This window comes from Erinaceus europaeus, chromosome 13, assembly GCF_950295315.1.
Source record: "Erinaceus europaeus chromosome 13, mEriEur2.1, whole genome shotgun sequence".
NCBI classification, from domain to species: Eukaryota; Metazoa; Chordata; class Mammalia; order Eulipotyphla; family Erinaceidae; genus Erinaceus; species Erinaceus europaeus.
The window spans coordinates 44,073,299-44,098,358 of NC_080174.1; the positions used below are offsets into that span (position 1 = coordinate 44,073,299).

General features: G+C 42.4%; 1 protein-coding gene across 9 annotated transcripts in view; it reads left to right on the top strand.

The window, feature by feature from the left end:
- The window catches only part of GMEB1 (glucocorticoid modulatory element binding protein 1), a 65,765-nt gene that overhangs the window by 11,647 nt on the left and 29,058 nt on the right, over positions 1–25,060 (top strand). For 5 of the 9 annotated variants that reach the window (XM_060205665.1, XM_060205664.1, XM_060205668.1 and 2 more), the window contains exons 2-5: positions 1,930–2,087; positions 15,276–15,388; positions 17,979–18,103; positions 21,316–21,419. In XM_060205665.1, the coding sequence (XP_060061648.1) occupies positions 1,960–2,087; positions 15,276–15,388; positions 17,979–18,103; positions 21,316–21,419 (470 nt within the window). In that variant the 5' untranslated portion in view covers positions 1,930–1,959. The remainder of the gene's footprint in view (positions 1–1,929; positions 2,088–15,275; positions 15,389–17,978; positions 18,104–21,315; positions 21,420–25,060) is intronic. The other 4 variants (XM_060205672.1, XM_060205671.1, XM_060205670.1 and 1 more) reach the window with 3 other exon arrangements.

The following is a 25,060-nucleotide window of genomic DNA, read 5'->3' on the forward strand; positions in this document are numbered from 1 at the left end:
CCCAGGTTTGGATCCTGTTCTCTGCCTGCAGGAGGGATGCTGCACAAATGGTGAAGCAAGTTTGCAGGTGTCTTATCTTTCTCTCTCCCTCCCCTCTCAATTCAGTTTCTTTCTGTCCTATCAAAACAAAATAGAGTGGTCAGGCAGTGGCACACCTAGTTAAGCACTCACATTACAGTGCGCAGGGACCCACGTTCAAGCCCCTGGTCTCCACCTGCAGGGGAAGAACTTCAGGAGTGGTGAAGCAGGGCTGCAAGTCTCTCCCTTTTTAGAAAAATTATCTTTATTTTTTAAAAAAGATTTTATTTATTTATTAATGAGAAAGATAGGAGGAGAGACCAGACATCACTCTGGCACATGTGCTGCCGGGGATAGAACTCGGGACCTCATGCTTGAGAGTCCAAAACTTTATCACTGCGCCACCTCCCAGGCCAAGCACCTCTCTTCCTTTCTATCTACCCCTCCCCTTTCAGTTTTTCTCTGTCCCTGCCCAATAATAAATTAAAAAACAAAACAAAATAGAAAAAGGGGGAGAGTAGATAGCGTAATGACTATGCAAACAGACTCTCATGCCTGAGGCTCCAAAGTATCAGGTTCAATCCCCCACATCACCACAAGCCAGAGCTGAGCAATGCTCTGGCTAAATAAATAAATAAACAATAATTAAAAAAAGGGAAAAATGGCTTCCAGGGTGGTGGGTTTGTGGTGCTGGCAATAACCCTGATGGCAATAAAAAATAAAAAAGTTTTGGTCTTGGTGTGTAACAAAAAAGTTAGAATGCTGAAAGTTAATATTGCATGTTCAAAATACAGTGCCTGGAAATGTGGTTAGAGCTTAAGATTCTTTTATGTAGTATAGCTGTAGAGAAGACTATAAAGTTATTTGGAATAAATAAATAGTGGTCCGGGGGGTGGCACAGTGGATAAAGCGCTGGACTCTCAAGCATGAGGTCCTGAGTTTGATCCCCAGCAGCACATGTACCAGAGTGATGGCTGGTTCTTTCTCTCCTATCTTTCTCATGAATAAATAAATAAATTCTTTAAAAAAAAAATAACTGGTTAGAAAGAAAATAGATATGATTCCTACTTTGTAAAAACCTACTGTCTAGGATAGAAGTGGTAGAATGCTGTGGAGGATAGATAGCATAATGGTTATGCAAAGAGACTCATGCCTGAGGCTCCAAAGTCTCAGGTTCAGTCCCCCACACCACCATAAGCCAGAGCTGAGCAATGCTCTGGTTAAAAAATAAAAAAAATAAATTTAAAGAAGTGGTAGAATGCTATTAGCCAACTCTCTAGAAGAAAATTCTTCTGAGTTTTTTTTTTTTTTTTCAGAGCCGGCACTATGAATCCACTGCTGTTTTTTTTTTTTTTTTTTTTAATTTCTTTAATGGAGGATTAATGGTTTACCGTCGACAGTAAAATACAGTAGTTTGTACATGTGTAACATTTCTCTGTTTTCCACTTAGCAATTCAACCCCTACTAGGTCCTCCTCTACCATCATCTTCTAGGACCTGAAGCCCCCACCCCAGAGTCTTTTCCTTTGGTGCAATACACCAAAATTTTTTCCATTTTATTGGATAGGACAGAGAGAACTTGAGAGAGGAGGGAGAGATAGGGAGAGAGAAAGATAGACAGACACCTGCAGACCTGCTTGCATGGGTCCTCATCCTTCATACTATATGTGCTTAACTAGGTATGCCACCATCTGGCTCCTGGAAAAAAAGATATTCTTAAATCATAGTAATCACCAATTTCTGTTGTGTATATACTCTTAGCATCACTAATTTCACTACCAACATCATCATCAGGGTACCCTTGGAATTGATAGTCATTATCTTGCATCCCCCCTCCCCCAGCCCCCAACCCCCGCCCCATGGTTATCTTTTCAAACTAGACCAAGTTACCGGTGCTTCTTATTTCTGACAGCAGTCCCAGCTATCTGACTTCATGTGAAAGATGGCTAATGCAGAAGTAAGTGTCCCTGTGGGGGACGTGGTTGTGGTACCCACTGAAGGAAATGAAGGGGAGAACCCTGAAGACACTAAAACCCAAGTGATCTTGCAGTTACAGCCTGTGCAACAAGGGTAAGTGACTAGAGATTTGAGTTATTTAGAAAAAAAATGAAACAAAAATGGGAGGTTTTTTTTAGAGTGGGGAAATTAGAGCTTTATGGTTGGTTAGGACAATTGGAATAGTCAACATTGATCTCTTAGATCTTGGTTAAGTTTTCATCTATGTAATGTGCATATTCAGAATTTTATTATGTATTATAGCAATTAGCTCTTCCCCCATATTTCTATTTTCTCCATCCTTTGAGGGTAAGTTGCATAGTTTCCTTGTCTTCATTTATCTAGACTATTTAACACAGGGCCTTGGTACATGTTTAGCACAAACAATAGTTAGAATCAAAGAGATCAGTGAGACAAGTATTAAAGTAATGCCAGAGAGATAGTTGATTGGGAAGGAAGCCTGCTTTGTCATGTATGCAACTCAGATTCAACCCCCTGTACTATGGTATCTCTCTTCTTTCTCTTTTCTTTTCTTTTTAAAAAAATATTTCTTTATTTATGTATTTACTTTTACCAGAGCACTGCTCAGCTCTGGCAGAAGATTGAACCTGTTACTTTGGAGTCTCATGCATGAGAGTCTCTTTGCATAACCATTATACTAACTACCCCCGCCCTTTTTTTCTTTTCTTTCTTTTTCCCTTTCCTTCTCCTTCTCCTTCTCCTTCTTCTTCTTCTAAAACACAGGGTGAGAGACATAGAGAAATAGGGACAGGGAGGGAAGCAAGAGAGGAGAGATACCTGTAGTACTGCTCTATTACTTATGAAACTTTCCCCCATAGATGGGGACTGGGGGCTTGAACTCATATCTTTACACATGATAATATGTGCTCTGCTGGATATGCCGCTGCCGGGGGCCCAGCCCAGAAAGTTATTAGGGTATCCTGAAAGATGAGGGGCATCGGCAAGAATGAGATGAGAGATACGTCAACTGCTTCAGGAGCAGGAGAGAGGCACCTCTGCTGTGCTCAGGCAGAACTTTATTTTACAGTCTCATAAGGCTTAGATCATTAAAACAAAAATCACCAAGGTATAGGTTATTAAAACAAAAATCACCAAGGCTATGATTATTAAAATAAAAATCACCAAGTAAGAACAGCACAGGTAGGAAGCACCTCCTGCTTTGTGGAACATTCACATTCCAGGGACACTTTTCTCCCTAGAGATCATATCAGTTTCAGTGTCTTTTGTTATTCCTGTACCTATGTGCTAGGCAGATGTCCTATTGATTAAGATTAATATTCTACCTGTATGTTTATGCCATCCTCTTGTCTCTATGCATCAGAAGCCGTGGTTCAAGCTTGTTTTGTTTCTAGGGGCCTTAAACAAATTGAACAGCCCATTTTTCATAAAATCTGTTCCATTCTTTGACCAAGGAGTTTTGTTCCCTACTAAGAAAGCACCAAGGTGGTGCTGATCTGGCAACCTCTCTATAAAGTTAAGCTTTCTAACTGGAATCCATCTTTCTTGTATGCTCACTATGTGACCTAGGTTCTTGTGTACTATTCCTGCATAAGGAAGTGGAAGCATAGTGGTGGGTGGTAGATAAAAAGGCCCATTCTATCTAGATGGGTACCATTACTTTCCATTAATTAGTTATGCTATGTAAGGTGGCCCCTCCACTGTGGGAACCACCAATCTTTCTCTATATTTTATTTATTTATAAAGAAAGTGGTGTAGATAAAGAGGAAACATTTCTTTCTCTTGGAGACTCCTGAAAAATTCTGCATTATTGGTATTGCTTGTTCTGTTATGATCAGTCTTACAGAGTGCAGTACAGGTTTTGTCATTTTTTTTGTTATTGGTCAGGCTCTGAGCCTGGCCATAGGTAAAGATTATTAAGACCACACAGAGCTTAATCCCAAGCCCTATACATGGCAAAAGGCAAGATGGTTTCAGTTTGGCCTGGAGAGTTCAGCCATGCTGAACTTCCTGCTAAGCTGGTACCGTGTCAAACAACTGGCATGGCGGTGCCTGCGTCATGCCACCACCCAGCCCTAGTGCTATGGTGTCTCTTCCTCCGTTTCTCTATCTGAATGAAAAAACGGTCCAAAGGAGTGAAATTACACATGAAGACCTCAGTTTTAACCAAAAAAGAATCACCTACTAAAAGTTTAACCACTGGGGAATGTTATGCATGTACAAACTATTGTATTTACTGTTGAATGTAAAACATTAATTCCCCAATAAAGAAATAAATTAAAAAAAAGTTTAACCAAACATCTTAGTCTATTTTACATATATATATATCACCTGGTAGGGTATACATTTTACAGTGCACAAGGACCCAGGTCTAAGCACAAGCAGTGGAGGAGTGCTATCGGTGTCTTTACCTTTCAATCTCCCCCATACCTTTCAACTTCTATAAAAATAAATAAAATAAATGATCAGTATTTATTTATTTATTCCTTTTTGTTGCCCTTGTTTTTTTTATTGTAGTTATTGTTGTTATTGATGTCGTCGTTGTTGGATAAGACAGAGAGAAATGGAGAGAGGAGGGGAAGATGGGGGAGAGAAAGATAGACACCTGCAGACCTGCTTCACTGCTAGTAAAGCGACTCCTCTACAGGTGGAGAGCTGGGGGCTCGAACCGAGATCCTTACACCGGTCCTTGAGCTTTGCTCCATCTACACTTAACCTGCTGAATCAGTGTTTTTTTTAAAGAATCTATTTATTCATGAAAAAATAGGAGGAGAGAAAGAACCAGACATCACTCTGATACATGTGCTGCCGGGGATCAAACTCAGGACCTCATGGTTGAGAATCCAATGCTTTAACCACTACGCCACCTCCTAGACCACAGTATTTTTTTTTTTTAAAGATTTTATTTACTTATTCATGAAGAAGATAGGAGGAGAGAGAGAAATAACCAGACATCACTCTGGTACATGTGCTGCCAGGGATCGAATACAGGACCTCATACTTGAGAGTCGAAGGTTTTATCCACTGCGCTACCTCCTGGACCACCTGAATCAGTATTTTTTTTTTTTTTTTTTCCCTCCTCCAGGGTTATTGCTGGGCTCGGTGCCTGCACCATGAATCCACCGCTCCTGGAGGCCATTTTTTTTCCCCCTTTTGTTGCCCTTGTTGTAGCTTCGTTGTGGTCATTATTATTGCCCTTGTTGACGCAATTCGTTGTTAGATAGGACAGAGAGAAATGGAGAGAGGAGGGGAAGACAGAGAAGGGGAGAGAAAGATAGACACCTGCAGACCTGCTTCACCGCCTGTGAAGCGACTCCCCTGCAGGTGGGGAGCCGGAGGCTCGAACCGGGATCCTTACGCCGGTCCCTGCGCTTTGCGCCACATGCGCTTAACCCACCGAGCCACCGCCCGACCCCCCCTGAATCAGTATTTTTTAAAAAAAATTTTTAATATTTATTTATTTATTCCCTTTTGTTGCTCTTGTTTGAATCAGTATTTTATATAACAATTTTAAAAATTATCTTTATTTAATGAATAGAGTCAGTGAGAAATCAAGGGGGTGATTTTATATATATATATATAGAGAGAGAGAGAGAGAGAGAGAGAGAGAGAAAAGGCAGAGGTAGATAGCATAGTGGTTATGCAGAGACTCTCATGCCTGAGGCTCCCTAGTTCCAGGTTCAGTCCCCTGCACCACCATAAAACAGAGCTAAGCAGTGCACTGGTGTAAAAAAGAGAGACGACGGGGAGAGAGAGGGAGAGAAACAGAGCTACACCTGCTTCATCACTTAAAGTTTTCCTCCTGCAGACAGAGGCTGGGGGTTCGAACCTGGGTCCTCACTCACTGTACCAGGTGCAACACCATTTGGCCCCTGATAATATTTTCAAAATAGTATGCTAAAAAGTTTAAATAGGGGCTGGTTGGTGGTGCGCCTGGTTGAGCACACGTTACAGTGCATAAGTACACAGGTTCAAGTCCCTAGTCCCTACTCCAGGGGAGAAATTTCACAAGTGGTGAAGCAGTGCTGCAGGTGTGTCTTAATTCCCTCTCTTCTTTTCTCTCAATTTCTGGCTATCTCTATAAAATAATAATAAAAATTTTAAAAAGTTTAAATAAATATCAATCACCTACTATGATTATGCACTGTATTACAAAGGTGTTGAATGAACATGACTACCCCCTAGTTGTGCATGGAATTTACGACCTAGTTCTGCAAACCCAAAATGTGTATGTATAAAGACTTCGGGTGTGGTGGTGGACGGTGATGCACCTGGTTAAGTGCACACATTACAGTGCATATAGACCTGGGTCTAAGCCCCTAGTCCTCACCTGCAGGGAAAAAGCTTCACAAGTGGTGAAGTAGCAGGTATCTCTGTGTCTCTCCCTTTCTATCCCCTTACCTCTAAAAATTCTCTCTGTTCTATCAAATTAAATAAATAAAAGTTAAAAACAAACAAACAAAATACTGGGGGACCAAGGGGTGGTGCACCTGGTTGAGCACATACATTACAATGTGCAAGGACCCAGGTTCAAGGTCCTGGTCCCCACCTGTGTGGGGGGAAGCTTCATAAGTAGTGAAGCAGTGCTAAAGTCTGGGCTCACTTGCTCACACTCTCCTCTCCTTCTCTCCCTCCCTCCCCTCCCCTTCCCTCTCAATTTCTCTCTGTCTTTATCCAAAATAAAATAAGATAAAGATAAGTAAATAAATAAAAGACTGAAGATTTGGAGTGGTAGTGCACAGCACTTACACGTGAGAGGTCCCAGATTTGATGGTTAAATAAGCACTTGTTCTACAGAGAAAAGGAGAGTAGTTATTTTATTTTATTAATTTATTTTTTTAAATTTTCTTTATTATTATTATTTTTTAATATTTATTTTATTTATTTATTCCCTTTTGTTGCCCTTGTTGTTTTATTGTTATAGTTATTATTGTTGTTGTCGTTGTTGGATAGGACAGAGGAAATGGAGAGAGGAGGGGAAGACAGAGAGGAGGAGAGAAAGATAGACACCTGCAGACCTGCTTCACCTGCTTCACCACCTGTGAAGCGACTCCCCTGCAGGTGGGGAGCCGGGGTTCGAACCGGGATCCTTATGCCGGTCCTTGTGCTTTGCGCCACCTGCGCTTAACCTGCTGTGCTACAGCCCGACTCCCAGTTATTTTATTAAAAATTTTTTTTTAATATTTATTTATTTTCCCTTTGTTGTTTTTCATTGTTGTTGTTGTTGATGTCGTCATTGTTAGATAGGACAGAGAGAAATGGAGAGAGGAGGGGAAAACGGGGAGAGAAAGACACCTGCGGACCTGTTTCACCCTTGTGAAGCGACTCCCCTATAGGTGGGGAGCCAGGGGCTCAAACTGGTATCCTTACCGGTCTTTGTGCTTTGCGCCACATGCACTTAACCTGCTGTGCCACTGCCCGACTCCCTATTTTTTATTTTTTATATTTATTTATTTCCCTCTTGTTGCTCTTGTTTTTTTGTTGTAGTTATTATTGCTGTTATTGCAGTCGTCGTTGTTAGATAGGACAGAGAGAAATGTAGAGAGGAGGGGAAAACAGAGGGGGAGAGAAAGATAGACACCTGCAGACCTGCTTCACTACTTGTGAAGCGACTCCCCTGCAGGTGGGGAACCGGCTTCCTTAAGCCGCTTCTTGCACTTGGTGCCACATGCGCTTCAACTACTGCGCTACCGGCTGACTCCCCAGGGTAGTTATTTTATCTTGGTAATATATAAAAGATTCTTCATAGGGTTAAGATGTTGTGGTTTATTTATTTAAGAGAGAAGCAGGTGTTGGTGGGTGGTGGGTGGCATACCTGGCTGAGCGCACATGTTCCAATGCACAAGGATCCAGGTTTGAGCCTCCAGTCCCCATCTGCAGGGGGAAAGCTTTGCAAGTTGGTGAAGCAGGGCTGCAAGTGTCTCTCTCCCTCTCTATCTCCCCCTTCCCTCTCAATTTCTGGCTGTCTCTATCCAATAAATAAATATCGATAATAAAAAATTAAAAATAAAAAGAGAAGCAGAGGGGGTCTGGCAGTGGTACACCTGGTTAAACACACACATTACCATCCTTGAGGACCTGGGGTTGAGCTGCCAGCCTATACAGGGACACTTCACAAGTAGTGAAGCAGGTCTGCAGGTGTCTCTCTTTTCTCTCTCCCTCTTCCCCTCCCTTCTTAATTTCTATATACCCTATCTAATAAAAGTAGAAGAAAAGAAAAAAAGTAAAAACTGGCCCCTATGAACAGTGGATTCGCAGTGCCAGAACCAATCCCCAGCGATAATCCTGGAGGCAATTAAAAAATGGGGACGGGTACCGGGTGGTAGTGTAGTGGGTTAAGTGCACATGGCACCAAAAGCAAGGACCGGTGTTAGGAGCCGGGTTTGAGCCCCCGGCTCCCCACCTGCATGGGGGTTGCCTCGCAAGTGGTAAAGCAGGTCTACAGGTGTCTATCTTTTTCTCCTCCTCTCTATCTTCTCCTCTCTTGATTTCTCTCTGTCCTACCCAACAACAATGACAGTAATAACAATAATAATAATCACAACAATAAACAACAAAGGCAACAAAAGGGGAAAAAAATAGCCTCCAGGAGCAGTGGATTTATAGTGCAGGCACCAGTGATAACTCTGGAGGTGGAAGAGAGAGAGAGAGAGAGAGAGAAGAAGCAAAAGCACCAAAGCTTCCTCCAGTGGGGTGGGGGCTGGGCTGGAACCTGGGTTACATGCATAGCAAAGTAGCACACTATACAAATTAACTACTTTGCAGGCCCCCAGCCCCATGTTTCCTCTTTCTTTCTCTCTTTCTTTCTCTCTTTCTTTCTCTCTTTCTTTCTCTCTTTCTTTCTTTCTTTCTTCACCAGAGCACTGCTCAGCGCTGGTTTATGGTGGTGCAAGGGACTGAACCTGGGACTTTGGAACCTCAGGCATGAGAGTCTCTTCGCATAACCATTATGCTATCTACCCCTGCCATCTATTTTTTCTTTCTTTCTTTTTTTAAATTTATTTCTTTATTGGGGAATTAATGTTTTACATTCGACAGTAAATACAGTAGTTTGTACATGCATAACATTCCCCAGTTTCCCATTTAACAATACAACCCCCACTATGTCATTTATCATCCTTCATGGACCTGTATTCTCCCCACCCACCCACCCCAGAGTCTTTTACTTTGGTGCGGTACGCCAATTCCATTTCAGGTTCTACTTCTGTTTTCTTTTCTGATCTTGTTTTTCAACTTCGGCCTGAGAGTGAGATCATCCCATATTCATCCTTCAGTTTCTGACTTATTTCACTCAACATGATTTTTCAAGGTCCATCCAAGATCGGCTGAAAACGGTGAAGTCACCATTTTTTACAGCTGAGTAGTATTCCATTGTGTATATAGACCACAACTTGCTCAGCCACTCATGTGTTGTTGGACACCTGGGTTGCTTCCAGGTTCTGGCTATTACAAATTGTGCTGCCAAGAACATATGTGTACACAGGTCTTTTTGGATGGATGTGTTGGGTTCCTTAGGCTATATCCCCAGGAGAGGAATTGCAGGGTCATAGGGTAGGTCCATTTCTAGCCTTCTGCCATCTATTTTTTCTTTCCAGTTCTTTTTTTTGTCCTACTAGAGTTATTGGTAAGACTCCATGCCTACGTAGGCCCATGCACCCAGTAGACTTTCTTTCCTTTTTCCCTTTAATAGAGAGAGAGAGAGAAGAAAGATACCTGAAGTACTGCTGCACCAGTTCTGAAGTCTCCCTGTTTAGGTGGGGACTGGAAGCTTTGACCTGGGTCCTCTCACTTGGTCATTTGTATGCTCTACTGGTTGTGCTACCACTGGGCTGCCATGATACTTTTTGAAGATTTACTTCTTTCTTCTTTCCCTGTTTTTTAAATTTTCCTAATGATACTACCTTTCCAGAAAACTTTTCTTGCATGACTAGATATAGACACCTTTGTACAACCCAGGTTTCACTCACCAATTTACTGTTTACACTGAATTTTTAGAAAGTATTTATTTGGGGGGCCAGGTGATGGCATACATGGTAGAGTACATATGTTACCATGATCAAAGCCCCAGGTCTTCACCTGCAGGGGAGAAGCATCATAGGCAAAAGAGCGGTGCTGCAGGCTTCTCTCTTACTCATTTCCCCTCACTACTGACCTGTGTTTCACCCTCTTTAAAAAAGAAAGAAAGAAATTATTTAATTATCATTGAGCGAACAGGAGGGGGAAGAAAGAGCATCTTTCTGGAAATGTGGTGTTGGGCATCAAACTTAGGATCTCATGCTTGAGAGTCTGACTTTATCCACTGTGCTGCTACAATGTTTTTTTTCTTTTTTAAGTTATTATTTGTCGTTGTTGTTGGATAGGACAGAGAGAAATGGAGAGAGGAGGAGAAGACAGACGGGGAAAGAAAGACAGACACCTTCAGACCTGCTTCACCACTTGTGAAGTGACTCCCCTGCAGGTGGAGAGCTGCTCTGTTCTATTTTTAAGGAAGACTTACTCAATCCTAAAATATTGTTCCTAATGCATAGTGATTATGTAAAAGAATTTCATGTCTAAGACTCCTAAGGTTCCAGGTTCAATCCCCAGTGCCAGTCAGAACTGACCAGAGCTCTGGCTAAATACGTTTAGGACCAGGTGGTAGCACACTTGGTTAAGCACACATATTACAGCCCCATCTTATGCACACTTCTTATGTGTGTATTGTTCTCTGTCTCTCCAAATAAATAAAATGCCTTTTGAGTTAAAAAAAAAAAAAAGGATTCTAAGGGCCAGGTGGTGGCACACGTGGTTGAGTGCACATCTTACAGTGGGCAAGGACCCAACTTCAAGTCTCCAGTTCCCACCTGCAGGGGGACAGCTTTGCACGTGGTAAAGCAGGGCTGCAGGTGTCTCTGTCTCTCTCCTTCTCTGTCTCCCCCTCCTCTCTTGATTTCTGGCTGTCTCTATCCAATAAATAAATAAAGATAATTAAAAAATTGGGAGTTGGGCGGTAGCGTAGTTGTTAAGTGCACGTGACTCAAAGCGCAAGGACCGGCCTAAAGATCCCAGTTTGAGCTCCCTGCTCCCCACCTGCAGGGGAGTCGCTTCACAGGCGGTGAAGCAGGTCTGCAGGTGTCTAAAAAAAGAATTATTTCTCTTTTACATTTTTATTTATTATTGGGTAGAGAGAGAAAAAAACTGAGAGGGGAGGGGAAAGAGACAGAGTACCTGTAACCCTACTTTTTCACTTGTGACGCTTTCCCTCTGCGAGTGGAGACCAGGGGCTTGAACTTCGGTCCTTGTACACTATAGTGTGAGCACTTAACCATATGCTCCACTGTCTGGATCCTATTACTGTTTTTTGCCCTTTCTTTTTTAATTTAAAGAATGTATGGGGGGGTCGGGTGGTAATGCAGCGGGTCAAGCACAAATGGCTTGAAGCACAAGAACTGGTGCAGTGCCGGTTCCAGCCCCCAGCTCCCCACCTGCAGGGTGGTGCGTCACAAGTGGTGAAGCAGGTCTGCAGATGTCTATCTTTCTTCCCCCCCACCCCCATCTTCCTCTCCTCTCTCCATTTCTCGCTGTGCTATCCGACAGTAATGACAATAATAGCAACAACAACAATAACAGTAAAAACAAGGGCAACAAAAGGGAAAAATGGCCTCCAGGAGCAATGGGTTGGAGTGCAGGCACCGAGCCCCAGCAATAACCCTGGAGGCAAAAAAAAGGAATGTTTGGGGGCCTGGGTGGTAGAGCACCGGGTTAAGCGCACTTGGTGTGAAATGGTAGGGACTGGCTTAAGGATCCCAGCTCCATACCTGCAGGAGGGTCGCTTCACAAGTGGTGAAGCAGGTATGCAGGTAGGTGTCTGTCTTTCTTTACCCCCCTTGTCTTCACCTCTTCTCTCAATTCCTCTTTGTCCTATCCAACAACAATAATAATAGCAACAAGGGCAACGAAAATGGGTGGGGGAATGGCCTCCAGCAGTAGTAGATTCATAGTGTAGGCACCAAGCCCCAGCGATAACCCAGGAGGCAAAAAAAAAAAAAAAAAAAGAATTTATTTATTTATTCACGAGAAAGTTTGGAGGAGAAAGAAAAAGAGAGAACCAGATAGCACTCTGGTACATATGCTGTGGGGAATTGAACTTGAGACCTCGTGGTTGAGAATCCAGTGCTTTATCCACTGAGCCACCTCCCGGACCACACTATTACTTTTTTTTTTTCCGTAACGGTATTCATCTCTGATTTATGGTGGTGCAGGGGATTGAAACTGGCACTCCCTGGGCCCAGGTGGTGCTGCACCAGTTAAAGAGTACATGTCATATGTCCTTGGACCTGGGTTTAAACCATCAGTCCCCACCTGCAAGAGGAAAGTCTCATGAGCAGAGAAGCAGTGCTGCAGATATTTTTCTCCCTCTCCCTCTTCTCATTCTCTGCCTTCTTTCCTTCATTAAAAAAAAAACAAAAAAAAAACTTGATTGGATAGAGACAGCCAGGAATCGAGAAAGAAAGGGTTGATAGAGAGGGAGGGAGACAGACACCTGCAACAGTGCTTCACCACTTGTGAAACCTCCCCCCTGCAGTTGAGGACTAGGGGCTTGAACCTGGTTCCTTGTGCATTGTAACGTGCACTCAACCAAGTGTGCCACCACCTGGCTCCCTTTCTTTTTTTAATTTTTATTTATTTATTTATTGCATAGCGACAGTCAGAAATCGAGAGGGAAGGAGGAGATAGGGAGAGAGACAGAGAGACAAATGCAGTCCCGCTTCACCACTCGCAAAGCTTTCCCCCTGCAGGTAGGGACCAGGGGCTCGAACCTGGGCTCTTGTGCATTGTAACATGTGTGCTTAACCAAGTGCATTTCCATTTCCTTCCTCCCTCTCTCTCTTTCTTTCTTTCTTTCTTTCTTTCTTCCTTCCTTCCTTCCTTCCTTCCTTTCTTTCTCTTTCTATTTCTATCTTTCTTCCACCAGAGCACTGTTCAGCTCTGGCTTATGGTGGTGCAGGGGCTTGAACCTAGCATTTTGGAACCTCAGGCACGAGATACCTGTTTGCACAATCACTATGCTATCTCCCCTGCCCTTCCCCCCTCTCAATTTCTGTCTCTATCCAATAAATAAATAAATAAATATTGAAAAAAAAAAAAAAAAAGGAATACAGGTCCATGAAGGATGATGAATGACATAGTGGGGGTTGTATTGTTAAATGGGAATCTGGGGAATGTTATGCATGTACAAACTATTGTATTTACTGTTGAATGTAAAACATTAATTCCCCAATAAAGAAATAAAAAAAAAAAGAAAAATAAAATAAAGACTTTGGAACCTAAGGCACAAAGGTTTTTTTGTGTAACTATATGTTTCCTTGCTGTCCTTTACATTGGGTTTAATGATAAATAAGTCAGTATTGAATTAATAACACAGTGGCCTCTTTCATAAAGTGAAAAAAAATCTTTTTACAATTTTTATTTTTAGTCACTGTATTTGACAGTGACTGCCAGCCTGTGCTTATTTGATTTCTCTATATTTTCTAATTATTTGAATATTTTATTGCATTTTAGCCTCATTTTATAGAAATGAACAGAGAGGGGCTGGGTGGTGGCATCTTGGTTGAAAGCACATGTTACAATGCACAAGAACCTGGGTTCAAACTCCCAGTCCTCACCTGCCAGAGAAAGCTTTGTGAGTGGTGAAGCAGGGCTGCAGGTGTCTCTCTGTCTCTCTTCCTCTCTGTCCCCCCTTCCCTCTCTATTTCTGGCTGTCTCTATTCAATAAGTAAAATTAAGATAATTAAAAAAAAGAAATGAACAGAGAAATCAAAACATTAATTACAGTGATAAGAGATACAGTTCTCTCTTTTTAAAAATCTTTATTTATTTATTGGATAGAGACAGCCAGAAATCGAGAGGGAAGGTGCAGATAGAAAGGGAGGGAGAGGGAGTCAGGCGGTAGTGCCTCTGGTTAAGCGCAGGTGGCGCAAAGCGCAAGGACTGACCTGAGGATCCTGGTTTGAGCCCCCGGCTCCCCACCTGCAGGGGAGTCGCTTCACAGGTGGTGAAGCAGGTCTGCAGGTGTCTGTCTTTCTCTCCCCCTCTCTGTCTTCCTCTCCTCTCTCCAGTTCTCTCTGTCCTATCCAACAACGATGACATCAACAACAATAATAAGTACAACAACAATAAAAACAACATGGGCAACAAAAAGGAAGTAAATAAATAAATAAATAAATAAATAAAGGGAGGGAGACTGAGAGAACCTGTAGCACTGCTTTACCACTCACAAAGCTTTCCCCTGCAGGTGGGAGCTGGGGACTTGAACCTTGGTCCTTGTGCATTGTAACGTGCACTCAACCAAGTGTGCCACCATCTGCCCCCCTTTATTGATTAATTTATTGGATAGAGACAGAGAGAAATTGAGAGGGAAGGGAGAATACAGAGGGAGAGACCCCTGCATTGGGGAAAGCTTCAGGAACAGTGAAGCAGGTCTGCAGGTGGGAAGGGAGTCTCAAACTCTGGTCTTTGTGCACTGTGATGTGTGCGCCAATAAACTCGACTTTCTTTTGGGAACGCAGGAGGAGCTGGAGCCTTGTGCTTATGCAATTTCACTACTTCTGTGCCACTTTTTCTATTTCCATAGATAAGAAGGGTTGGGTGAGAAGAGACAGACAGACACCATGGCCTTGGAGTTACTCTTGGTGCCATGGTACCCCTATACTTTAATGTTGTTTTGAGGTTCAGACATGGGAGAACCTAAGGGATACCTCTAGCTACTGCTAGTCACTGGGTAAAATCACTTACTTTTTTTTTTAAACTAGAATCTGCTCATATTAATTTGGTGCCTTGAAAAATGCTATAGTAAAAAAAGAAAAGAAAGAAAATGCTGTAGTGCTTGGATTCTAACAAGGGGCTCAAGTTTCTATGATCAGCAGGTTTTTCCTGTCTTGAGTTATGCATTGGTATTACTTTTTTATTGTCAGGATAATTCTCATTTATAAATTGATCTTATATTTGAAGTGATACTTTATGTCATGAACTTTTAAGGTAATGACAGGAAACTGGTGTGCAACAGTTGCAAGTGTTGTAAGTACCGTAGCAAGAGAAACTTTAGGATGAAAAAGTTGGTGATTCATGCCTATGGTTATAATAGATAAACAGTCCTGAACAGCTCAGGGTGTAAATACAATGGGGAAATAGTCAAAGTAGAAACATAAGGTCGTAAAGTGTATTACTTTTATTCCTTTTGAGGTAGATTAAAGCTAATTTCTTAACCTCATGCTGTGAATATTAATTCTTTCATGATTTATGTAGTTTGTTTATCGATGGACACTTTTACAACAGGATTTATGAAGCTGGGTCGGAGAACAGCACAGCAGTTGTAGCAGTAGAAACTCACACCATACATAAAATTGAAGAAGGGATTGGTAAGTATTTATTTATTTATTGGATAGAGAGCAATCTAGATAGAAGGGAGAGATAGAAAGGAAGAAAGAAGGGGATGGGCAGTAGCTCAGCAGGTCAAGTGCACATAGTGCAGAGCACAAGAATCGGCATTAAGATCCCAGCTCTTTCCCTGACTCCCCACCTGCAGGGGGGTCGATTCACAAGCAATGAAGTGGGTCTGCAGGTGTCTGTCTTTCTCTCCCCCTCTCTGTCTTCCCTTCCTCTCTTGATTTCTCTCTGTTCTGTCTAACAACAACAGCAATGGCAACAATAATAACAGTGCAACAAAATGGGAAAAATGGTCTCCAGGAGCAGTGGATTCGTAGTACAGGCACTGAACCCCAGCAATAACCCTGAAGGCAGAAAAAACAAAAAAGTAAAGAGGGAAAGGAAATAAATAAATAAAGAAAGAAAGAAAGGAAGGAAGAAAGAAAGAAAGAAAGAAAGAAAGAAAGAAAGAAAGAAAGAAAGGAAGGAAGCGAGAGAGACGCCTGCGGTATTGCTTCACTATTTGTGAAGCTTTCCCCCTGCAGGTGGCAGGGGGCGGGGCTGGGGCTGGGGCTCACACCACTAAGTGTGCCACTGCCCAGCCCCTGATGAGTGTTTTTGTATCATTCTAATGCCTTGAACCTTAGTTTCTTGGTTGAGATTTCTTAGCCCCCCCCCCCCCTTTTATGTGGAGAGAGAAAAGCAGAGTGTCATTCTAGCCTGTGCAATGCCTAGAATCAAACTTGGATCCCAAGCTCAAGGGTCTAACTCTACTCCCAGGCCAGTGTTTTTTCTTTTCTTTTCTTTTTTTTCCTCCCTTACCCTACCCAGTGTGCGTTAGTAATGCTAGTGCCATCAATTTGATGATGGTATATCTAAGAGACACACCTGACTAGGTGCTAAGGCATTAGGTTGATTGCTTGACAGTAACTTGCTGAAAAGATGTTTTTTGTTGTCACCTGGGATTCATTGCTTCCAAAAGAGAGTGAGACAGAAAGAGCAAGAACTGAAGTGTCCTCCACTGTGCTGGGGGCTGGGCTCAAACTTGGGTCTCACGTATGACAAAGTGAGCTATTTTGCCAGCCTTGAATAGATGATTTTATTTATTAAAACCTCTCAAAGATGGATGTGATGTGGAACTACACACTGTAATCTTACAATCTTGTAACCCTCTATTCATCACAAATTTAAAAAAATGGAAAATAAAATGAAGAAAAAATTTTTTAAATCCCACAAAGAAATTGGGTCCTTAGGTTTGTCTCTGTCATTAAAGAATTTGTTGATAAGGACTGATGAGGTATTGATTGAAAGAATGGATAGAAAATGAAAAGAGGGAGTTGGGCGGTAGTGCAATGGGTTAAGTGCACATGGCGCAAAGTGCAAGGACTGGCACAAGTATCCCTGTTTGAGCCCCCAGCTCCCACTTGCAGGGGGGTCACTTCATGGGCGGTGAAGCAGGTCTGCAGGTGTCTGTCTTTCTCTCCCCCTCTCTGTCTTACCCCCTCCTCTCTCGATTCCTCTCTGTCCTATCCAAAAAAGAAACTCTGAAATTAGAGAAATCTGTGTTTTAATCCTATTTAAAAAGATCTATTTATTTCACAAATGATGAGAGAGAGCAGTACTCTGGCATGTGTGGTACCAGGGACTGAAGGAATTAAACTCGGGACCATATGCTTATGAGTGCAATATTTTAGCCAATGTGCTACCTCCTAGGCCACTTAATCCCATTTTGAGCTGTGTGTCTTTGGGAAAGTCATTTCACTTTTCTGAGTCCCATATATATAAGTTATGAAAGAGAAAGAGAGAGATACCAGAGCTCAGCTCTGGTTTAAGGTAGTGCTGGGGATGAAGAGATCTCAGAGCCTCAGGTATGGAAGTCTTTTGCATAACCATCATGCTGTCTCCCCAGCCTATTTCAGAAGATTTCTAAATAATACCTATTGGGGGGCCGGGTGGTGGTGCACCTGGTTGAGTGCACAAGGACCCATGTTCCATCCCCCAGTCCCCACCTGCAGGGTGAATGAAAGCTTTGCAAGTGGTGAAGCAGTGTTGCAGGTGTCTCTCCTATCACCCCCTTCCCGATTGACTTCTGGCTGTCTCTATCCAATAAATAAAAATAATTTAAGGGGGTTGGGCGGTAGCACAGTAGGTTAAGTGCACGTGGCACAAAGTACAGGGACTGGCAAAAGGATCCCAGTTCGAGCCCCTGGCTCCCCACCTGCAGGGGAGTCACTTCACAGGCAGTGAAGCAGGTCTGCAAGTGTCTGTCTTTCTCTCCCCCTCTCTTTCTTCCCCATCTCTCTCCATTTCTCTCTGTCCTATCCAACAACAACATCAATAACAACAACAATAATAACCACAACAATGGTAAAACAACCAGGGTAACAAAGGGGAAAAGATGGCCTCCCGGAGTTGTGGATTCGTGATGTAGGCACCGAACCCAGGCAATAACCCTGGAGGCAAAAAAAAAAAAGAGATAATTTAAATAATAATAATACCTACTGGAATTGAAATGCTAGTCTCTTAGAGGAACAGAAACTTTGGGGGAAGAGTAATAAATAGCTGATATTTTTCCACTTTCAGATGCAAGCACTATAGAAGCAAACGAGGATATGGAAATTGCTTACCCTATAACTTGTGGGGAAAGCAAAGCTATTCTCCTTTGGAAGAAGTTTGTTTGTCCAGGAATAAATGTGAAATGTGTCAAGGTAACTATTGTCTTTTCTACTTGCTGAGATTTATTTTGGGGCTTTTTTTTTTTTTTTAGGTTTATTAATTAGGTAGAGAAAAAAACAGCATTATCTTGGCATGTGAACTCAGGACCAGTGCTTTTTAGTCTAGTGCCTTAACTACCTCCTGAGTCTTTATTTTTGTTATTATTATTTTTAAAGATTTTATTTATTTATGAAAAAGATAGGAGGAGAGAGAAAGAACCAGATATCACTCTGGTACATGTGCTGCTGGAAATTGAACTCAGGACCTCATGCTTGAGAATCCAAAGCTTTATCACTGCGCCACCTCCCGCAACACCTGAGTATTTTTAAGGGACATGTTTTCTGTCCTTCCTCTTTTTCATCCCATCAAATCAGTGTTTTCATTTTTGTGGTTTTAGTCCTCTTGTGTCACAGAGAAAAAAATAAAGACTTTGGAATGAAGTTGACCTAGATTGAGATTCTGCCAGAATACAAGTTGTGTTAGAGCTGAGAACTTGTCTGTCTTATTCACCATTGGAGGCTCAGCATCTTGTATGATGCTAGGCCTGTTTATAAACAAACACTGAGTCAATCAATCATTGAATGTATGGAGTCACATCATTTTTATCATTCAGTAACTGGGTAACTTTGAGCAAGTCATTTACATTATATGTTAACAAAGAAATATACAATAAGTATACTGTAGTGTTAGAAGATGCAGTAAGATAATCTATGTATGGTAGTTTACACTGATATGCATAATAGAACTTGAAAATTATTATTGATAAAAATAAATCTTAGGTGGTTCAGGAGGTGGCGCAATGGATAAAACATTGGATTCTCAACCATAAGGTCTCAAGTTCGATCCCTGGTAGCACATGTACCAGAGTGATGTCTGGCCCTTTCTCTCCTCTTATCTCTCTCATGAGTAAATAAATAAAAATAAATAAATTCTTTTAAAAAATATTTATTCCTTTTTGTTGCCCTTGTTGCTTTATCGTTGTAGTTATTGTTGTTATTGATGTGGTTGTTGGATAGGACAGAGAGAAATGGAGAGAGATGGGGAAGACAGAGGGGGAGAGAAAGACACCTGCAGACCTGCTTCACTGTGAAGCCAGGGGCTCGAACCAGGATCCTTATGCCAGTCCTTGCGCTTTGCGCCACCTGTGCTTAACCCGCTGTGCTACCGCCCAACTCCCAAGTAAATTATTTTTTATTTATTTATTTTTTATTTTTTATTTATTTTTTATTCCCTTTTGTTGCCCTTGTTGTTTTATTGTTGTAGTTATTATCGATGTCATTGTTGTTGGATAGGACAGAGAGAAATGGAGAGAGGAGGGGAAGACAGAGAGGGGGAGAGAAAGACAGACACCTGCAGACCTGCTTCACCTCCTGTGAAGCGACTCCCCTGCAGGTGGGGAGCCGGGGGCTCGAACCGGGATCCTTACTCTGGTCCTTGCGCTTGGCGCCACCTGCGCTTAACCCGCTGCGCTACCACCCGACTCCCAAGTAAATTCTTTTTAAAAATAAATAAATAAATAAATAAGTCTTAGGTCGGCAAAATAGCAAAATAGCTTACTTGCATAGTGTGCTGCTTTGCCATGTGGGTGACCTCGGCTTGAGCCCTACTCCCACAGCATTGAAAGAAGCTTTGGTGTTGTAGTCTCTCTCTTTCTCTCTCTCTCTGTCTGTTTCTCTCTAACCAGAGCACTGCTCAGCTCTGACTTAAGGTGGGGGTTTGAACCTGTGATTTTGGAGCCTCAGACATGAGTCTCTTTGCATAACAATTATGCTATTTACCCTCACCTCTCTCTTTAAAAAAATTTTTTTATTATATTTATTATTTTTTGGATAGTGATAGCCATAAAATTGAGAGGGAAGGGGGGTGATAGGGAGAGAGACAACTGCAGCACTGTTTCACCACTTGTGAAACTTTCCCTCCTACCAGTGGGGACCAGGGGCTTGAACCTGGGTCCTTGAGCATTGTAAGATGTGCACTCAACTAGGTGCACCATCACCTGGTCCCTCTCTCTCTTTTTAACCAGAGCATTGCTCAACTCTGGCTGGTGGTGGTGGTGGGTGGGCGCGTGTGCGTGCGTGCGTGTGTGTGTGTGTGTGTGTGTGTGTGCGCGCGCGTGTGCGTGTGACTGGAGGGGAGGGGGATTGCACCTGAGACTTTGAAGCCTCAGGCATGAGAGTCTCTTTGCATAATCTTTGCATAACCATAATCTTTGCCCCTTCTGTAGTCTTCTTTAGCTTTGTTTGTATTTATTTATTTTTAATAAAGTTTCTTTTTTTATGTTTTGTTTATTAATGAGAAAGATTGTAGGAGAGACAGAAAGAACCAGATATCACTCTGGTACATGTGCACTGGGGATTGAACTCAGGACCTCATGCCTGAGAGTCCAATGCTTTATCCACTGTGCCACCTTCCGGACCACTGGTATTTATTTATTATTTTATTTTTTACCAGAATACTTCTCAATTTTGGCTTCTGGTGGTGCTGGGGATTGAATTTGGCGTCTTTGGTACCTCAGGCATGAAAGTCTTTTTTTTTTTTTTTTGCATAACCACTAATGCTGTCTACCTAGCCCTGTAGCTTTGTACAAGGACACAGTACTGAGGGTAGAGAAAAGAATCGTCTTCTCTGACACAACAGGGCAGGAAACTGAAGAATACAAGTCTGGGACCAGGTGGTGGCACACCTGGTTAAGTGCACACACTACAAGGACCTGGGTTCAAGCCTCTGGTCCCCACCTGTAGGGGGGGAAGTTTCACAAGTGCTGAAGCAGGGCTGCAGGTTTCTGTCTCTCCTCTCCTCTCCTCTCCTCTCCTCTCCTCTCCTCTCCTCTCCTCTCCTCTCCTCTCCTCTCCTCTCCTCTCCTCTCAATTTCTCTCTGTCTCTATCCAATAATAAATAAATAAAAATTAAAAAAAAATAATAATATAAGTCCATGATGTAAGATGCTATTTTGTTGGGGGAGGAGGTTCCATGGGTAAAGTGTTGGACTTTCAAACTTGAGATTTAGAGTTCAGCCCCTAGCATCACAAATGCCAGTGTGATGCACCGGTTCTTTTTATCTCCTTTCTCTCTTTCACAATTAAATAAATATCTTTTTAAATACTGTGTTCCTGGGGTTTTGTATATAACAAGTAGAATTATCTCTTTCCATCTTAGCCTGCCTAAATTGTTATTGGCTTACTTTGAATTTTTCTTTTTGCTCTAGTTCAATGATCAGTTGATTAGTCCTAAGCATTTTGTTCATCTGGCTGGCAAGTCTACTCTAAAGGACTGGAAGAGAGCCATTCGTCTGGGTGGAATCATGCTCAGGTGAGCTCTAGTAGCAAGCACATATCTTACAAAAAAGTAGATTTTTGGGCACCAAGTAATTATGTTTGAATCCATAGAAGCCAGTGATAATCCTGGAGGCAAAAAGAAAGAAAAAAAAAAAGGATCTGGGAAAGTAACTCAGTGGTAGAACATATGCCTTTATGACTCTGAAGTTAATCCATAGCACTGTGTACTGATTACACAGTACCTGTTCTCTCTCATTTAAAAAAAAAAAAATATATATATATATATATATATATATATATCTGACCTATTAAAATAGTAGTCAAGGGTAGGGGGAGATAATATAATGGCTATGCAAAAGACTTCCATGTGGTGCAGTGGATAGATAGAGCATTTGATTCTCAACCATAAGGTCCCTAGTTCAATCCCTGGCAGTACATATACCAGAGTAATGGGCTGGTTCTTTCTCTCTCTCTCTCTCTCTCCCTATAATTTCTCATGAATAAATAAATTCATAAAAAAAAAAGACTTCCATGTCCAAGGCTCCAAGATCCCAGGTTTACTTGCCCCACCCCACCATAAGTCAGAGCTGAGTAGTGCTCAGTGAATAATGTGCATACATTGAGTGTGTGAGGTCCTGGGTTCAGTTCCCAACACCACATGTAATCAAGGGTACTCTGGTTTTTTTCTCTCTCTCTTACGTACAGACATGCATGCAGAATGAATAATAAAATAAATCTCTCTGGGGCCAGGCAGTGGTGCACTGGCTTAGTGCACACACTGCAGTGTCCAAGGACCCGAGTTCAAGCTCCTGGTCCCCACCTGCAGGGGGAAAGCTTCACAAGTGGTGAAGCAAGGCTGCTCTCTCCCTCTCTATCTTGCTTTCCCCTCTCAATTTCTGGCTGTCTTCCAATAATAAATAAAAATTAAAAAAATAAAATAAATTCCAGTAATAAATAAATAAATATTAAAAAAATAAATATTTATTTATTTATTCCCTTTTGTTGCCCTTGTTGTTTTATTGTTGTAGTTATTATTGTTGTTGTCATTGTTGTTGGATAGGACAGAGAGAAACGGAGAGAGGAGGGGAAGACAGAGAGGGAGAGAGAAAGATAGACACCTGCAGACCTGCTTCACTGCCTGTGAAGCGACTCCCCTGCAGGTGGGGAACTGGGGTTCGAACCGGGATCCTTATGCCGGTCCTTGTGCTTTGCGCCACCTGCGCTTAACCCGCTGCGCTACAGCCCGACTCCCAAAAAGTAAATATTTTTTAAAATAATATTTTATTATCTTTATTTGTTGGACAGAGACAGCCAGAAACAGAGAGGATAGGGAGAGAGACAGGGAGACACCCGCAGACCTGCTTCACCATTAGCAAAGCTTTCCCCCTGCAGGTGGGGGTTAGGGGCTTGAATCTGGGTCCTCACGCACTGTAATGTGTGCTCAACCAGGTGCACTACCACCCGGGGTGTTCCATAAAATGAATCTCTAAAAAAAAAAAAAAAGAACTGGAAAAAAAAGTGGTCTGGGAGGTGGCGCAGTGGTAGAGCTTTGGACTCTCAAGCATGAGGTCCTGAGTTGGATCCCCAGTAGCACATGTGCCAGAGTGATGTCTGGTTCTTTCTCTCTCCTCCTATCTTTCTCATTAATAATAAAATCTTTTTTAAAAAAAAATGAGAAGGGAAAAAAAAAGGTGCAAGAAAGAAGATATGTGGAATAGTATGAAGCTCAAGGACAAGCACAAGGATCCTGGTTTGAGCCCCTGGCTCCCCACCTGCAGGGGGTTAGTTAACAAGAGGTGAAGTAGGTCTGCTGGTGTCTTATCTTTCTCTCTCATTCTTTTTTTTTAACCAGAGAACTGCTCAGCTCTGGCTTCTGAAGGTGTGGGGTTGGGACCTGGGACTTTGGAGCCTCAGGCATGAGAGTCTCTTTTGCATAACTATTATGCTATCTACCCCCCATCTCACCCTCCCCTTTCAATTTCTCTCTGTTTTATCCAACAACAATGGAAAGAAAAATGGCCACCAGAAGCAGTGGATTCATAGTGCAGGCGCTGAGCCCCAGCGATAACCCTGAAGGCAAAAAAAGAAATGAAAAGATATGTGGAAATGTTGTCCTTGTGATGTCTATTTCCTCCCTTTTTTAAATCCCTGAGCACTGTTAAGATGTGGTTTATAGAGGTGCCAGGGACTGACCATGGGACCTCAGAACCTCAGACATGGAAGTCTATTATGTAAATCATTATGCCACTTTCCCTACCAGAGACTTAAAGAACAGTCTATTCATTTATTAATGAAATAAGAGAAGAAAGTGAGTTGACCTAGCTCTGAGCTCCTTTGGAAGAACTTGTAAACACAGAAATTAAAGAGTTAAAAAAAAATGAAGCGGGGAAGCAACTACAGAAGCCAGACCTTCCACCTTCTGCATCCACAATGGCCTTGGGTCCATACTCCCAGAGGGATAAAGAACAGGAAAGCTATCAGGGAAGGGGATGGGATACGGAGTTCTGATGGTGGGAATTGTGAAGAAAGAAAGAAAGAAAGAAAGAAAGAAAGAAAGAAAGAAAGAAAGAAAGAAAATTAAAAAAGAAAAAGGAAAGAGTGTAGAGAAACAGAGCATCAGTCTGACAAGTATTTTGCTAGGGATTGAACTAGGCACCTCATGCTTGAGAGTCCACTGCACTACCTTTTGGACTTTGGGAGATTTTCTTTTAAAAATCATTTTATTGGGGTGGGGGACACAATGTTATACAGTGCAGTCATTGACACATGGGTACACTTTCTTATCTCTGTAGAAAAGTTCTTTGAGAACACTCTTACCTACAACCTAGTGCCGGGATAGCTTGAGGGTGCTTCTTCCCGAGCAGGTGTTCTCTGGGTTGGAGAGAACTGGAGTGGAGCCAACTTAGGCTGCTGCGGGAGAGGGATCAGGAACTCGTGTCGGGCTAGTATAGCAGGAGAGAGACTCTGGGACTTGGGAGCCGGAAGGCAATCCAATGTGTTTAATCAGGAAAGAAGATTCTTCTATACATCCCAAGAAGGAAGTGGTAGGGTGTTACTAGGAGAGGGGGCGGAGCAAAAAGAGAGTGCAAACCAGTGGGGGGTTAAAAGGTGGAAAACAGGGTGTGACTAGGAGAGGGGGCGGAGCGAAAATAGAGTGGGAACCAGTGGGGATAAAACGGTGGGAAACAGGATGTGACTAGGAGAGGGGGCTTAGTGTAGGCAGGGCGGTCTCAGGTAAAGCAGTGATTATGTAAATAGACCACAACGTTAAACAATGCAAGTGAACCTAACATAATGATCAAAACAAAAGGGGTCTTAGAAGCAGACCAACAACCTAGGTGCTTTAACATCATTGTATTGGGAACCCAAGGATCTCTTCAACTCTTCCCTGCCTTGTCTTTTCCAGAGTCCTTTGCTTTCATGCATCAGGGAATTTTTTTTTTCCTCCAGGGTTATTGCTGGGCTTGGTGCCTGCACCATGAATCCGCCACTCCTAGAGGCCATTTTTTTCCCCTTTTGTTGCCCTTGTTGTAGCCTCGTTGTGGTTATTATTATTGCCATTGTTGATGTTGTTTGTTGTTAGACAGGACAGAGAGAATGGAGAGAGGAGGGGAAGACAGAGGGGGAGAGAAAGATAGACACCTGCAGACCTGCTTCATCGCCTGTGAAGCGACT